Source organism: Pristis pectinata, chromosome 35 (assembly GCF_009764475.1).
Source record: "Pristis pectinata isolate sPriPec2 chromosome 35, sPriPec2.1.pri, whole genome shotgun sequence".
Lineage (NCBI taxonomy): Eukaryota > Metazoa > Chordata > Chondrichthyes > Rhinopristiformes > Pristidae > Pristis > Pristis pectinata.
This window is the reverse complement of record NC_067439.1, coordinates 9,116,672-9,129,736: the sequence shown is the minus strand read 5'-3', so window position 1 is coordinate 9,129,736 and position 13,065 is coordinate 9,116,672. Positions and strand designations below refer to the sequence as shown.

The following is a 13,065-nucleotide window of genomic DNA, read 5'->3' as shown; positions in this document are numbered from 1 at the left end:
CAGTATTTGTGGAGAGAGGGGAAACTGAGTTACATTGGAATTGGCATGAGGTGAAGCAAAAAACTGCGGATGGTGGAAATCTGAAACAAAGCCAGAAAATGCTGGTAAAACACTCAGCAGGACAAGTGAAGGCAGAAGCGGAGTAAATGTCCCAGGTCAATGATCACATCCCGACCGTTCACCTCTCACAGATGCTGGCCAACTCACCGCACATCCTAACGTCTAAACATTACAACGGGCATTTGAGGAACAAACACCACAGGAATATTCCTCACCCAGCAGCTTCCTGCTCCGCCTCCCGAGGCTCACCCAGCGACTCCTGCCGCTCATTCCCGCGCTCCTGCTTCACCTCTGTCTGTTCCAACTTGGGCTGCGACCGCTCGCGCTTCGCCTCTGCCTGCTGGCGCCTGGCGGCGGCTGGCTCCTGCTTCTCCTGTCTGGCAGCTCTTTTAGCCGGCTTGTACTCCGCTCTGTCAGGCTTCTCCTCCTCAAACTCGTCGACAATTTCATACTTTGCCTGCTGTTTAATGGGCCGGGTCCCCGCGACGGCCACTGACTGCTTAATTGGAGAGACCCTGGACTCTGACAGTATCCTGCGGCTCAACATGGGTGTGGCAGGCTGCTGCTGCTGGATTGTGAAGGGGACCTTATTCTCCATGCGTTCCAGCTGAAGGAAAATCAGAACAGAAATTGGTACGGACAGTGGCATGGAAAACTCCCATTCAGAATGTCGGGGCACTGGTTAAACTCAGGAGACCTCCTTCAGAATTGCAAGCTGAATGCACTAAAAATTTGTTATTGGTTAGTCGCCGAATTAAATGTGCAATGCAGGACTCTGTGTGCCTTGCACTGCTGTTGCACTGACATCAATAGAACCCAATTTTGGAAGCAGAGTGGAGCATAAGGCTTTCATAGGCACTGCACTGAGTATAAGAATTGGGACATCATGTGGCAGTTATACTAAACATTGGTCAGACCACACTTGGAGTATTGTCAACATTTCTGGTCACCACACTACAGGAAGAATGTGGTAGCAATAGAGAGAGTGCAGAAGAGATTCACCAGGATGTTGCCTGGAATGGAGGGCTGTGGCTATAAGTAGAGATTGGATATGCAGAGTTTATTCCCACCGGAATGAGGGGTGACCCTGTGGAGGTTTACAGAATTATCAGGGGTATGGAAGGAAGAGATAATCAGAATCTTTTTCCCTGGGGCAGGGGAATCTAGAACTAGAGGGCACAGGTTCAAGGTGAGAGGGGAGAAATTTGAAGATCTGAGAGGTAAGTTTTCTCACCCAGAAGGTGGTGAATATTTGGAACGAGCTGCCAGAGGAGGGGTGAAGGCAGATACAATTACAACGTTTAAAAGGCATTTGAACAGGTACTTGGAAAGGAAGGGTAGAAGGATAGGGGCCTAAAGCAGATTAGTGTAGATTGGTGTCACAGTCAATGTGGACAAGATGGGTTGCAAACGCCCTTTTGTGCTGTATGCTTCTACGATTCTAGGAGTTCAATACGGAGTGCTTGGCTGGTGTCCAAGGACAAACGTTCAGCTCTGAACGGACATCAGAAAAGGGCAGGTCAAACCCGACCAGCAACCAGACCATTCCCTTCAAGCTGACCATCATCCCACACAGCTCACCACCAGCCTCTCAAGGAGAGCCAGGGATGCCCATGAAAAGCAGCCCCTGCAGATGACTCAGACAATGGTGGAAAAATAAGCACAGGAGAATATATTGGAAGGTCAGGTTCACCCTGCACCAGTAATCAGCTAATTTGGAAGAAAAAAGAACAAGTGGACCAACCTCAGGCTAAGCCCCTGACCTCAGCACACACAATGATTCAGCTTCTGAAACACATTGCCTCCGATGTTCATTTAAAATTGTGAGCACTACCTGCACAGTACATGGATTCCCTCGTTCAACAGAGAAATGAAAGAAATTCTGGTATTTTCTGCCTCCCAAGTGTGCTGTGATTATTCCACCCAATCCCCTTTCCTCACATCTCTTCTTCCACCTTATTTTACATTAGTGAACGTACAGTTTCTTTACAATCTTTTCTTCATTCAGGATGCAAACTGCACCAGATATTGCAGGGATAATGGGAGTTGGGTTTACACCATAAAAATAACAAGGCATGTTAGTCGAGACTCATACAGCACAGAAACAGGCCCTTCAGCCCAACTGGTCCATGCTGGCTGTGTTGCCCAGCAAGCTAGTCCCACCTGCCTACATTTGGCCCATAGCCCTCTAAACCTCTCCTACGCATGGACTTATCTAGATATCTTTTAAATGTTGCTAATGTGCACGCCTCATCCACTATTTGTCATTCCAAGTACAAACCACCCTTTGCGTGAAGAAGCTGCCCCTGATGTCCTTTTTAAATCTCTCGCCTCTGATCTTAAACCTATACCCTCTTTGTCTTTAGCACCCCCCCTTCGGGAAAAGACTATGTGCTTTCACCCTGTCTATGCCCCTTGTGATCTTGTGTACCTCTATCAGGTCACCCCTCAATCTCCAATGTTCCAGTGAATTTATAAGCATTTAGATTCATAGAGAGATACAACACAGAAAGAGGCCCTTCTGCCCATTGAGTCCATGCCAACCAATAAACATTCATTTTTACACCAACCTTACCCTAACCCATTTTATTCTCCCCACAGTCCCATCAACTCCTGCCCAATTTCAGATTATACGTCCACCAACCACTCTAACAAACTTCTACAGATGTACAGATGAAAGTATCCTGACTGGTTGCATCATGGCTTGGTACGGCAATTCCAATGCGCAGGAATGTAGGAAGCTGCAGTGAGTAGTGGACTCTGCCCGATACATCACGGGCACATCCCTCCCCACCATTGGGAGTATCTACAGGAGGCGCTGCCTCAAGAAGTCAACATCCATCATCAAAGATCCCCACCATCCGGGCCATGCCATCTTCTCGCAGCTACCATCGGGCGGGAGGTACAGAAGCCTGAAGTCCCACACCACCAGGTTCAAGAACAGCTACTTCCCTTCAATCTTTCACTTCTTGAACCAACCAGCACAACCCTCATCATTACCTCAGTATATCCACACTGTGACCAGTTTACATTGCAATAGACTTTTTTTGTTCTAATCGTGTTCTTTCTTCTAAAAATTGTGTATAACTTATGCTTAATTTATGTTTTTCTTGTGAATGCTGCTTATCTGATGCTATGTCCCTGTGATGCTGCTGCAAGTAGCACTGCACTGGTTACAATAAACTCAACTTTTTTCAACCTTCTGCACATTAACATAGAACATAGAAATACTACAGCACAATTCAGGCCCTTCAGCCCACAAAGCTGTGCCGAACATATCCCTACCTTAGAAATTACTAGGTTTATCCATAGCCCTCTATTTTTCTAAGCTCCATGTACCTATCCAAAAGTCTCTTAAAAGATCCTATCGTATCCGCCTCCACCACTGTTGCCGGCAGCCCGTTCCACACACTCACTACTCTTTGAGTGAAAAACTTACCCCTGACATCTCCTCTATATCTACTCCCCAGCATCTTAAACCTGTGTCCTCTTGTGGCAACCATTTCAGCCCTGGGGAAAAGCCTCTGACTATCCACACAATCAATGCCTCTCATCATCTTATACACCTCTATCAGGTCCCCCCTCACCCTCCAAGGAGAAAAGGCCGAGTTCCCTCAACTTGCTTTCATAAGGCATGCTCCCCAATCCAGGCAGCATCCTTGTAAATCTCCTCTTCACCCTTTCTATGGCTTCCACATCCTTCCTGTAGTGAGGTGACCAGAACTGAGCACAGTACTCCAAGTGGGGTCTGACCAGGGTCCTATATAGCTGCAACATTACCTCTCAGCTCCTAAATTCAATTCCACGATTGATGGAGGACAATACACCATATGTCTTCTTAACCACAGAGTCAACCTGTGCAGCTGCTTTGAACGTCCTATGGACTCGGACCCCAAGATCCCTCTGGTCCTCTACACTGCCAAGAGTCTTACCATTAATACTATATTCTGCCATCATACTTGATCTACAAAAATGAACCACTTCACATTTACCTGGGTTGAACTCCATCTGCCACTTCTCAGCCCAGTTTTGCATCCTATCTATGTCCCGCTGTAACCTCTGACGGCCGCCCACACTATCCACAACACCTCCAACCTTTGTGTCATCAGCAAACTTACTAACCCATCCCTCCACTTCCTCATCCAGGTCGTTTATAAAAATCACAAAGAGTAAGGGTCCCAGAACAGATCCCTGAGGTACACCACTGGTCACCGACCTTCATGTAGAATATGACCCGTCAACAACCACTCTTTGCCTTCTGCGGACCAGCCATTTCTGGATCCACAAAGCAATGTCCCCATGCCTCCTTACTTTCTCAATAAGCCTTGCATGGGGTACCTTATCAAATGCCTTGCTGAAATCCATATACACTACCATAATTTCTTTCTTCTCTACCTGACGCTGTAACCGATGTGTTAGGGTGCTATCCACTGCTGCAGTAGCATTTTTGCCCCTTATTAATTTTGAGCTTCATTTAAATTGACTCATTCTGAGCTGAAATTCCTTTTCTCTGATTTCTTCTTCCCATCCTTTACCATCCAACCTGCTGACACCCTCAGTTTTCATTTTGACTATTTCCATTAAAGGTCTCATATTCAGTCATAACACATTCAGCTCCAACAAAGGCTGCTATGCAATTAGGTCTCAATTAATGGTGATTGAATCATTCGGGCAGGCACGGTAGTGTAGCGGTTAGCGTAACGCTTTACAGCGCCAGCGACCTGGGTTCAATTCCGGCCACTGTCTGTAAGGAGTTTGTACGTTCTCCCCGTGTCTGCGTGGGTTTCCTCCAGGTGCTCTGGTTTCCTCCCACATTCCAAAGACGTACGGGTTAGGAAGTTGTGGGCCTGCTATGTCGGCGCCGGAAGCGTGGCGACACTTGTGGGCTGCCCCCAGAACACTCTACGTAAAAAGATGCATTTCACTGTGTTTTTCGATGTACGTGTGACTAATAAAGATATCTTATCTTATCAGACCTATTTATTTCTGTCCACCTTCGTGCAGTTACCTTCTAAGTCTACAATGTTCCTGTGGCTACTCTGCTCTATATTTGAGGCATCTTTCTCACTGCTTCCCGAATCCTGCATCCACCAAACTGTACTGTTTTCACACTCGAGGCTACTCCCCTACTGACTTGATTCACTGGGACACTGATTCCGTCCTGGTTTAAGAATTGCCTGCCCTGACTAGGATGCTCCTGCAGCCCTGAATGTTTCTGCAAACCTGCACTACTGAAATGTTTGCTACACGCGTAGGGATGAAAGAAAGAACACAAGGGCTGGGTTGGTGTATCAGTGAGAAAGTATCTGAAGCCACGTTAGCGACACAACCGTACCCATAAGAAACGTACAACATACCCCTGCGTTACAGAGGGCTTGTCTTCCTAGGAAACCCGTATCGCAATTTTCTGTAATGTGAACCCTTGACTAAAATTGACAAAATTCGTTATTTCTTTCACATTTTGTGCTTATTTATGTTTTTCCTCCACATAAATTCCATCAGGGTGAATTTTTATCTGGTATCTCAAATTTTTTGGAATTCCGTGGGGGCAAATTTCCAACCCATGAACTACTGTAACGTGGGCTACACCATAATTTATTTTCGCCATGCCCACACCGATTTTGTTTTTGTAGTTTCCCGAATTCTCTCATCAGCTCTCTTTTGCAGTTCTATCTGTGTTGTTGGTTCCAATGCCATGGATCCCTCCCTTCCTACCTAACCTGGACTAGGTGTCAAAACAGTACCTGCTCAGGAGCCATTGAGATGTACAGGACAGAAATGGGCCCTTTGGCCCAACTCATCCATGCTGACCACGATGCCTATCTATGCTAATCCCATTTGCCCATAACCCTTTACTACTTTTCTATGCAAGTATCTGTCCAAATGCCCTTTAAACATTGTAGATTTAAATGTTAAATTTGGAGTATTGTGCACAGTTCTGGTCACCTAACTATAGGAAGGATATCAGTAAGATTGAAGGAGTGCAGAGAAGATTTACTAGAATGTTGCCGGATCTTCAAGAGTTGAGTTACAGGGAAAGACTGAACAGGTTAAGACTTTATTCCTTGGAGCGTAGAAGAATGAGGGGGAGATTTGATAGAGGTTATGAGGGGTAAAGTCAAAATTATGAGGAGTATAGACAGAGAAAATGTGAGTAGGCTCTTTCCACCTAGATTAGGAGAGATAAAAACGAGAGGACGTGGCTTTAGGGTGAAAGGGGAAAGGTTTAGGGGGAACATTCACTCAGAGAGTGGTGGGAGTGTGGAACGAGCTGCCATCTGACATGGTAAATGTGGGCTCACTCTTAAATTTTAAGAATAAATTGGATAGATATATGGAGGGGAGAGGTCTGGAGGGTTATGGACCAAGTGCAGGTCAATGGGACTAGCGGAATAAAGTTTCGGCACAGACTAGAGGGGCCGAATGGCCTGTTTTCTGTGCTGTAGTGTTCTATGGTTAGAGATTTGGATGCTGTCAGGTGACCAACCTCAACATTATTATCGTCCAAAGGATACTTGCCAAATTTTTCAGAAGTGACCTACCGTGGTCAGTCTCCTCAGCGAGCTGAACCTCTCCTCCCAAGCTGCTGCTGACTTGCGGAAGGCTTCGTGCCGTTTGATCAGCTGCTCCACCTCGTCCACGCTGTTGCCCAGCTGCTCGCTAGTGACCAGTCGCTCCTGTGTGCTCAGCCACGACTCGGCCACCACTGCTTCCTGTGCAAACTGATGGACCTCCAGCACTGAGGGAAAAAAAGACAGAGCTCACATCAAACACTGCCCCAAAGCCCAGCCGACTGAAAACAACACAGAGTCAGGCAATAAGAGTGGGTGGAAGTACCTAACACACGAGGCGGCTGCTTGGGCCTGTTGGCCATGTGGGCCTTAAAGTCATAGAGAGGTACAGGCCTTTCAGCCTACTGAGTCCATGACGACCGTCAATCACATTCACACTAATCCTACACCAATCCCACAACGCTGTAAGATATAGGAGCAGAATTAGGCCATTCAGCTGGCTCTGCCATTCAATCATGGCTGATTTTTTTTCAACCCTATTCTTCCCCCTTACCAATCAAGAACCTATCAATCTCTGCCTTAAATACGCCCAATGACTTGGCCTCCACAGCCCTCTGTGGCAATGGATTCCACAGATTCACCACCGTCTGGCTGAAGAAATTCCTCCTCATCTCAGTCTTAAAGGGCCCTTTATTCTGAGGCTGTGCCCTCAGATCCTAGGATCTCCTACTAATGGAAACATCCTCTCCACGTCCACTCTATCCAGGCCTTTCAGTATCTGCTAGGTTTCAATGAGATCCCCCCTCATCTTTCTGAACACCATCGAGTACAGGCCCAAACACATCAAACGCTCCTCACAGGTTAAGCCTTTCATTCCTGAGATCCCGTTTTATATTCTCCCCACATTCAAACGCCCAAACACATCAAACGCTCCTCACAGGTTTAAGCCTTTCATTCCTGAGATCCCGTTTTATATTCTCCCCACATTCAAACGCCCAAACACATCAAACGCTCCTCACAGGTTAAGCCTTTCATTCCTGAGATCCCGTTTTATATTCTCCCCACATTCAAACGCCCAAACACATCAAACGCTCCTCACAGGTTTAAGCCTTTCATTCCTGAGATCCCGTTTTATATTCTCCCCACATTCAAACGCCCAAACACATCAAACGCTCCTCACAGGTTAAGCCTTTCATTCCTGAGATCCCGTTTTATATTCTCCCCACATTCAAACGCCCAAACACATCAAACGCTCCTCACAGGTTTAAGCCTTTCATTCCTGAGATCCCGTTTTATATTCTCCCCACATTCAAACGCCCAAACACATCAAACGCTCCTCACAGGTTAAGCCTTTCGTTCCTGAGATCCCGTTTTATATTCTCCCCACATTCTCATCAACTCCCCCTAGATTCTACCATGCACCTACAGACTAGGGGCAATTTAAAGTGACCAACTAATCCACCGACCCGCACGTCTTTGCGAAGTGGGACGAAAATGGAAGATCCGGAGGAAACCCACCTGTTCACAGGGAGAAGGGGCAAACTCCACACAGACAACACCCGAGGTCAGAACTGAACTGGCACTGAGGCAGCAGCTCTGCTAGCTGCACCACTGTAACTCAATTCACTCCAGAAACCTTTCACAATTACCTTACATTTGCTGCTAACCCTCTTGCCACTGGAAATAGTGGAGGATACAGAGGTGAAGTGAATGGGCAAGAACATGGCAGAGGGAATAAAATGTGCTGCCATTCACTTTGGGGGAAAGAAAAGTATTTTTTTAAATGATGAGAGATTGAGAAGTGTTCAGAGGGACCTTGGCATCCTTGCACACAAATCACTGAAAGAACACATGCAGGTACAGCAAGCAATTAGGAAGGCAAATGATCCAGATGAAGAGTCTGAACCCGAGACATCGACTGTCCATTTTCCCTCCACGGATGCTGCCTGACCCGCCGAGCTCCTTCAGCAGTTTGTTTTTTGCTTAAGGCAAATGGTACGTTGGCATTTACTACAAGAAGATGTGGGGGCATGATTAAAGGTGCCTCACTGCATCTATAAAGGGCCTTGGTGAGAGCAGACCTGGAATATGGTGCACAAGTCTCCCTACCTAAGGAAGGATGGGTGAATGTACTCAGTCCTTTTCCCAGGGTTGGGGAATCAAGAAGAAGAGGGCATAGATTTAAGGTGAGGGGGGAAAGATTTAACAGGAACTTGAGGTGCAACTTCTGTAACACAGAGGGTGGAATAAGCTGCCAGAGGAAGTGGTTGAGGCAGGTACATTAACAACTTTTAAAAGAGAGTTGGACGGGTACATGCATAGAAAAGGTTCAGAAGGATATGGGCCAAATGCAGACAAATAGCACTAGCATGGATGGGCATCATGGTCAGCATGGACCAGTTGGGCTGAAGGGCCTGTTTCTGTGCTGTATGACTTTATGAAATCAGGGGACAGTGGGTTTAAGAGTCAGAGTAATACAGCACGGATGCCTTCAGCCCAACCAGTCCATGCCGACCACGGTGCCCACCCAGCTAGTCCCAATTCTCTGCGTTTGGCCCATATCCCTCCAAAGCCCCGACCCTCCATGTACCTATCCAAGTGCTCCTTCAATGATACTATTGTACCTGCTTCAACCACTTCTTCTGGCAGCTTGTTCCATATACTTACCACCCTCTGCAGGCACGGTAGTGTAGCAGTTAGCGTAATGCTTTACAGTGCCAGCGACCCGGGTTTAATTCTGGCCATTGTCTGTAAGGAGTTTGTACGTTCTCCCCATGTCTGCGTGGGTTTCCTCCAGGTGCTCAGGTTTCCTCCCACAATCCAATGATGTACGGGTTAGGGAGTTGTGGGCATGCTATGTTGGCGCTGAAAGCATAGCGACACTTGCGGGCTGCCCCCAGAACACTACACAGAAAGATTATTTCACTGTGTGTTTCGATGCACATGTGACTAATAGAGATATCTCATCTTAAAAAAAAAGACGTTGCCCCTCAGGTCACTTTTAAATCTTTCCCCTCTCAGCCTAAACCTATGCCCCTTAGTTTTGAACTCCCCTACTCTGGAGAAAAGACTGTTACTACGCACCTTATCTATGCCTCTCATAACATTAAACACTCCGATAGTTTGTCAAATGAGGAGGCATTAAGCAGACTGGACATATACTCCCCAGAGTTTAGAAGAATGAGAGGTGATCCCACCGATAAGGTAGATACAGGGATGGTGTTTCCCCTGGCTGGGTGTCTATAACCAGGAGTCAGAGTCTCAAAGGAGTTGGCCATTTAGGATTGAGATGAGGAGAAATTTCTAAGGAAAGTGGTGCTGGGGAGAAAAACAACCATGGTCTTATTGCAACAGCACAAGGGAGTCACATGACCTACTCCTGCTTCTATTTCTTATGATCAATCGAGCTGTTATCATTGACCTGTTCTCACAGCCTGGTCAATTTTCCGGCTTACATTTTTAATTCTGCTTCCATCGCCCTTTCAGGTAGTGCATTCAAGATTACAAGAGCTTCCGCAGGTAACGCTTGCTAATGATGGTCTGAAGAGGTCTGGTCAGAGACTGTGTACTGGGCAGAGCCCCTTGGTAGTGCCCACCAGTGAAGCAGCTGGATCCTTGAAACACTTATTTCAGGCACCAGGGTGGAATTAGAAATCAGGAGCTGCGAGTTAGCAGGTCAACTACAGTTTGCAGTGTAAGAGAAGGACCTCGTACACTGCAACCCTTGTTGGCCTGCTAACGACTCTCCGTTTCCCCCCACAGATGCTGCCTGACCTGCTGAGTTTGTCCAATAGCTTTTTTTGCTCCAGATTCCAGCATCCGCAGACTGTCGTATCTGCAGAATCAGTTGCTGGGTCTGCATTACCTTCCAGTGTTGATACTCACTCTGTTGCAACCATTCCCAGTGTTGCTCCCACTTCTCCATCATTTCATTCTGCTTCTTCAGTACCTTGTCCAGTTTTTCCTGAATCTACAAACAGCCAGAATTAGAATACAATTCAAATGTTAAATATGGTGTTTCAATTTAATTGTTAATCGGTTTTATAATTGTCACATGTACTGCAATACAGTGAAAAGGTTTTGTTTGCATGCCATCCAGACAGATCATTCCATGCATAAGTACATCAAGGTAGTAAAAAGAAAACAGAATGCAGAGTATGGTGTTACAGTTACAGAGCAAGTGCAGTGCAGGTCAACAAGTGAAGTGCAAGGGCCATGATGAGGTAGATTGAGAGATTATGTTCATTGTACAAGAGGTCCATTCAAGAGTCTTTTAACAGCGGGATAGACACTGTTCTTGAGTCCAGTGGTACGCGTTCTCAAGCTTTTGTATCTTCTGCCTGATGGAAGGGGGGGGGCAGAAGAGAGAGTGACCAGGGTGGGAGGGGTCCTCAATTATGTTGGCTGATTTCCCGAAGCAGCAGAATATGTAGACATTGTCAATGGAGGGGAGGCTGATTTTCGTAATGTCAATGACAAACTCGATTCAGGGAAGGGGAGGGGGAGTAGGGACGATGTGGGGTCAGTGATGGTGAGTGGGATTATCCTCTTATCAGGCAATTGGGTACATTTGTCTTTATTCTGCTATTACATATTCATGGTATAAAATCCACTGCACATAAAAGTAGTAATCCAAATTTTAAATGACAGGAATTGACAGAGAACTCAGAAGGGCAGGTGTAAAAAAGGAGTGCACATCATTAGCTGTGAACTGTTTAGTTACCTCGTCAGAAGCTTGATGCTTAGTGGTGAGCAAGGTTTTGCCCAGCTCAACGCAAGCCATGAGTTTCTTGTGCCTGGCTTCAATCTCCCCTCTGAGACCCTGGTGATAATTCATCAGCACCTCCACAGAAGAGACGTCTCTGGAGAAGGACAACAACCCAATCACTGTTTCACACCAGCTGCTGAGGGACATATCAACATCATCCACACCGCTGCATCTAACCCCAACATCTAACCTTTCTGTTCAAAGGAGCATAGCACAAAGGTCCATGCAGGTTCAACTTCGATCTGATATAACTTAGCTGTGGATCAAAATGAGACAAAACGCACTAGCAGTAATCTTAAATCATGTGCTCCACCACTTCTCTGCCTCATTCTGATAGACTCTACTCCAAACAGAGGGTTCCAACCTACAGGGTGCGCCATGCGATTGTGCTCTGCTCCCTGATTAGATTCTACAACCTGCTAGGCTCCAGTAATGCATCAACCCAAGGGGATCCAGCTTGGACGTTACTGAGAGTTAACATGCATGTGCAGCAGGCAATTGGGGGAGTGAAAGGTACGTTGGCCCCTATTGCAAGAGTACAAGTAAAGGAGTAAGGATGTCTTACTGCAATTATATAAGGCTCTGGGGAGAGCAAATGGAGCATTTTGCTCTCTGCCCTTAGGGAAGTATCCTATAGAACCCTACAATCCAACAAAAATTCACAGACTGGTAACACAAGAGACTGCCGATGCTGGAATCTGGAGCAACAGACAATCTGATTAAGAGGTCAAGCAGATTCTGTAGGGGGAAGAGGTCAAAGTCAAAGCCAAGTTTATTGTCATATGCACAAGTACATGTACGCACAGGTGCAATGAAAACCTTTCTTGCAGCAGCATCACAGGCACACAACATCAGATAAGCAACATTCACAAGAAAAAATCATAAATTAAACATAAATTATACACAATCTTTACAAGCAAGAACACAATTAGAACAAAAAAAAAGTCCATTGTTGTCCAAAGCGATCAAAGTGGTCATAGTGTTCCTGTACTGAGGCAGGGATTGGGGTTGTGCAGGTTGGTTCAAGCAGTGAATGGTTGAAGGGAAGTAGCTGTTCTTGAACCTGGTGGTGTGGGACTTCAGGCTTCTGTGCCTCCTGCCCAATGGCAGCTGTGAGAAGATGGCATGGCCTAGATGGTGGGGACCTTTGATGATGGATGTTGCCTTCTTGAGGCAGCGCCTTCTGTAGATACTACCAATGATGGGGAGGGATGTACCTGTGATGTAGTGGGCAGAGTCCTCTACTCTCTGCAGATTCTTACATTCCTGCGCATTCAAATTTCCGTACCAGACCATGACACAACCAGTCAGGATACTTTCAACCGTGCATCTGTTGAACTTTGTTAGTGTTTATTGACATGCCAGACCCCTTTAATCTTCTCAGAAAGTTAAGATGCTGACGTGCCCTCCTTGTGATTGCATCTCTGTGATGTAGGGTTTTGTCCTGAAACATTGACAATTCCTCTCCCCAACAACTGCTGCTCGTCCTGCCGAGTTCCTCCAGCAGATTGTTTGTTGTTCACAGATTGGTTCTTGGGATGGCGGGTCCGTATTCTGAGCAGAGTAGGCTGGGCATTCATTCTCTGAACTTTAGAAGAATGAGAGGTGACCTCATTGAAACTTTGGAAGTTCATAGACCACGTAAATGTGGGGAGGATGTTTCCTCTGGCAGAACACATCTGGCTCATTGTCTCAGAATAAGTGGTGGGCCATAGCAAGGAGGAG

General features: G+C 46.4%; 1 protein-coding gene across 3 annotated transcripts in view; it reads right to left on the bottom strand.

Annotated features, from left to right (window-relative positions):
* LOC127586341 (spectrin beta chain, non-erythrocytic 1-like) overlaps positions 1-13,065 on the bottom strand; it is a 146,234-nt gene that overhangs the window by 24,603 nt on the left and 108,566 nt on the right. For all 3 annotated transcript variants that reach the window (XM_052044205.1, XM_052044206.1, XM_052044207.1), the window contains exons 28-31: positions 11,296-11,434; positions 10,458-10,542; positions 6,603-6,799; positions 276-667 (exon numbers count right to left, since the gene is read on the bottom strand). In XM_052044205.1, coding sequence (XP_051900165.1) covers positions 276-667; positions 6,603-6,799; positions 10,458-10,542; positions 11,296-11,434 — 813 coding nt within the window. The remainder of the gene's footprint in view (positions 1-275; positions 668-6,602; positions 6,800-10,457; positions 10,543-11,295; positions 11,435-13,065) is intronic.